The sequence below is a fragment of the Eimeria tenella genome, genomic scaffold (genome assembly GCF_000499545.2).
Source record: "Eimeria tenella Houghton genomic scaffold, Eth_scaff1205, whole genome shotgun sequence".
Taxonomy (NCBI): Eukaryota; Apicomplexa; class Conoidasida; order Eucoccidiorida; family Eimeriidae; genus Eimeria; species Eimeria tenella.
In genome coordinates this window covers 1,458-3,380 of record NW_013543676.1, presented here as the reverse complement: position 1 = coordinate 3,380, position 1,923 = coordinate 1,458, and the positions used below count along the sequence as shown (strand labels likewise).

General features: G+C 57.3%; 1 protein-coding gene across 1 annotated transcript; it reads right to left on the bottom strand.

The window, feature by feature from the left end:
• Positions 1 to 515: 515 nt before the first annotated feature.
• On the bottom strand, positions 516 to 1,663 carry ETH_00016075 (uncharacterized protein; the record flags this gene model as incomplete). The annotated part of the gene is made up of 2 exons (XM_013378946.1): positions 516 to 1,254; positions 1,606 to 1,663. Coding segments are annotated over 2 exons (797 nt in total), but the record flags the coding sequence as incomplete, so codon positions are not given.
• Between the last annotated feature and the right edge of the window lie 260 nt (positions 1,664 to 1,923).

The following is a 1,923-nucleotide window of genomic DNA, read 5'->3' as shown; positions in this document are numbered from 1 at the left end:
GCAGCAGCAGCTGCTGCTGCTGCTGCACTTGCTGCTGCTGCTGCAGCAGCTTTTGCTGCTAAACCTCTAAGGCTTTTGCGGGGGCCCCACACTCTGGGCCTTCCGAGGCTGAGGTGTACGTACACCTCGGCGCCGTGAGGTGTACGTACACCCCAGAGGTCCCGTTGCTTTTCTTTTTCTTGAATTTACTAATTCAACCAAAACTCTTTTTACCATTTGCTTTTAGCTCCTCAACAACGCAACGCTGCTGCTGCTGCTGCTGCTGCTACAACAGCTCCTGCTGTTGCTGCTACAGCAGCTGCTGCTGTTGTTGCTGCTGCTGCTGCTGCCGTTGCTGCTACAGCTGCTGCTGCTCTTGTTGCTGCTGCTGCTGCTGAGCGGCAGCAGCCTCTGCGCTTGGCTCTCCCCTGCTTTCTGCTGTTCCGCTTCCTGTTCAGCTCCAGCCTGGGCCGCAGCAGCAGCAGCAGCCGCTGCTGCAGCAGCAGCAGCAGCAGCAGCAGGTTTATGCTGCTTACAAGGTGAAGTCGTAAACTTCAGCAAACAAGGCGGGCCCTCCCTCCTCCAGCTTTTGGTCCACTTTGGCAAAGAAGGCAGCGACCCAGTCTCGCCAGCTGTTTGCTGCTGCTGCTGCTGCTGCTGTGTCTGCTGCTGCTGCTGCTGTGTCTGCTGCTGCTGCTGCTGTGTCTGCTGCAGCAGCAGCGGGGGGACTGACAGCTGGCAGCAGCGAAGAGTACACTGAGACGCCGGAAACAGCAGCAGACTGTGCTGCTGCTGCGTAGGCCAAGTGCTGCAGGAAAGTGGAGAACCAGCTGCTGCTGCTGCTGCTGCTGCTGCTGCTGCTGCTGTCGACTGCTGCTGCTGCTGCTGGGTGCTGCGCCGTGTCCACAGCCTCAGCAGCAGCAGGCTCTTCAAGGGGAACAGCGGCCAAAGCTGCTGCTGCGTCTGTTGCTGCTGCTGGCTCAGCTGCTGCTGCTGCTTCCGGGTCTATTGCTGCTGCTGCTGCTGCTGCTGGGTCTGCTTCACAGGGAAGCAGCGAGCCGGGAGTCAGCAGCAGCTGATTCGCCGGCCGCCACCGGCTGCTGCGGCAGCTGCTGCTGCTGCTTCTAGGGCTCGCAGCGGGCTCTGCTGCTGCTGCTGCTGCTGCTGCTGCTGCTGCTGGGTCTTCAGCACTATCGACAGCAGCAAATCCCAAATCTGCTGCATCATTCAGCAGGGGCCCCTGAGCCCCAAGAGAGAGAGCGCGGGCGCTGCAGACTGCAGAAACACGCACCGAGGGTTTAGGGTTTAGGGTTTAGGGTTTGCGGTTTGGGGTTTAGAGTTTACTGTTTCAGCTTGGCGGGAGGTGAGGGAATGATGAGACGCCCCAGTGAGAGGCCAAGACTGCGAACTCTAAGCCCTAAACCCTGAAACCTAAACCCTAAACCCTAAACCCTAAACCCTAAGTCCTGCTTCAGGTTTCAACTTGCATATCTACCCATCGAGGCACTGTGGAGCCCTTGATGTCTGCTGCGTGGCCTACGGTTTAGGGTTTGGCGATAAGCGCCTTAGGCGCGCGGTTTAGGGTTTAGGGTTTAGGGTTTAGGGTTTGAGGACTTCTGTACTTACAGGAGGTCTCATGAGTCAGCAGCCCTACAAGAATGGAGGGGAGTACTAACTGTCGCATCTCTAGGGTTTAGGGTTTAGAGTTTAGGGTTTAGGCCTCTTTAGTTCCTACAAAACGCGAAAAAGATTCAAGCACACGTTTTTCAAGCATGCAGCAGCAGCAGCAGCAGCTGCTGCTGCTGCTGCTGCAGCAGCCCCATGTCTCTGCGAGACAAAGCCTGGCAGCTGCAGCCGCAGCAGCAGCAGCAGCAGCAGCGGCTGCTGCTGCTGCTGCAGTAAATACACAGGAATAAAATTTACTTCTTATTTTCAAAGTCTGAC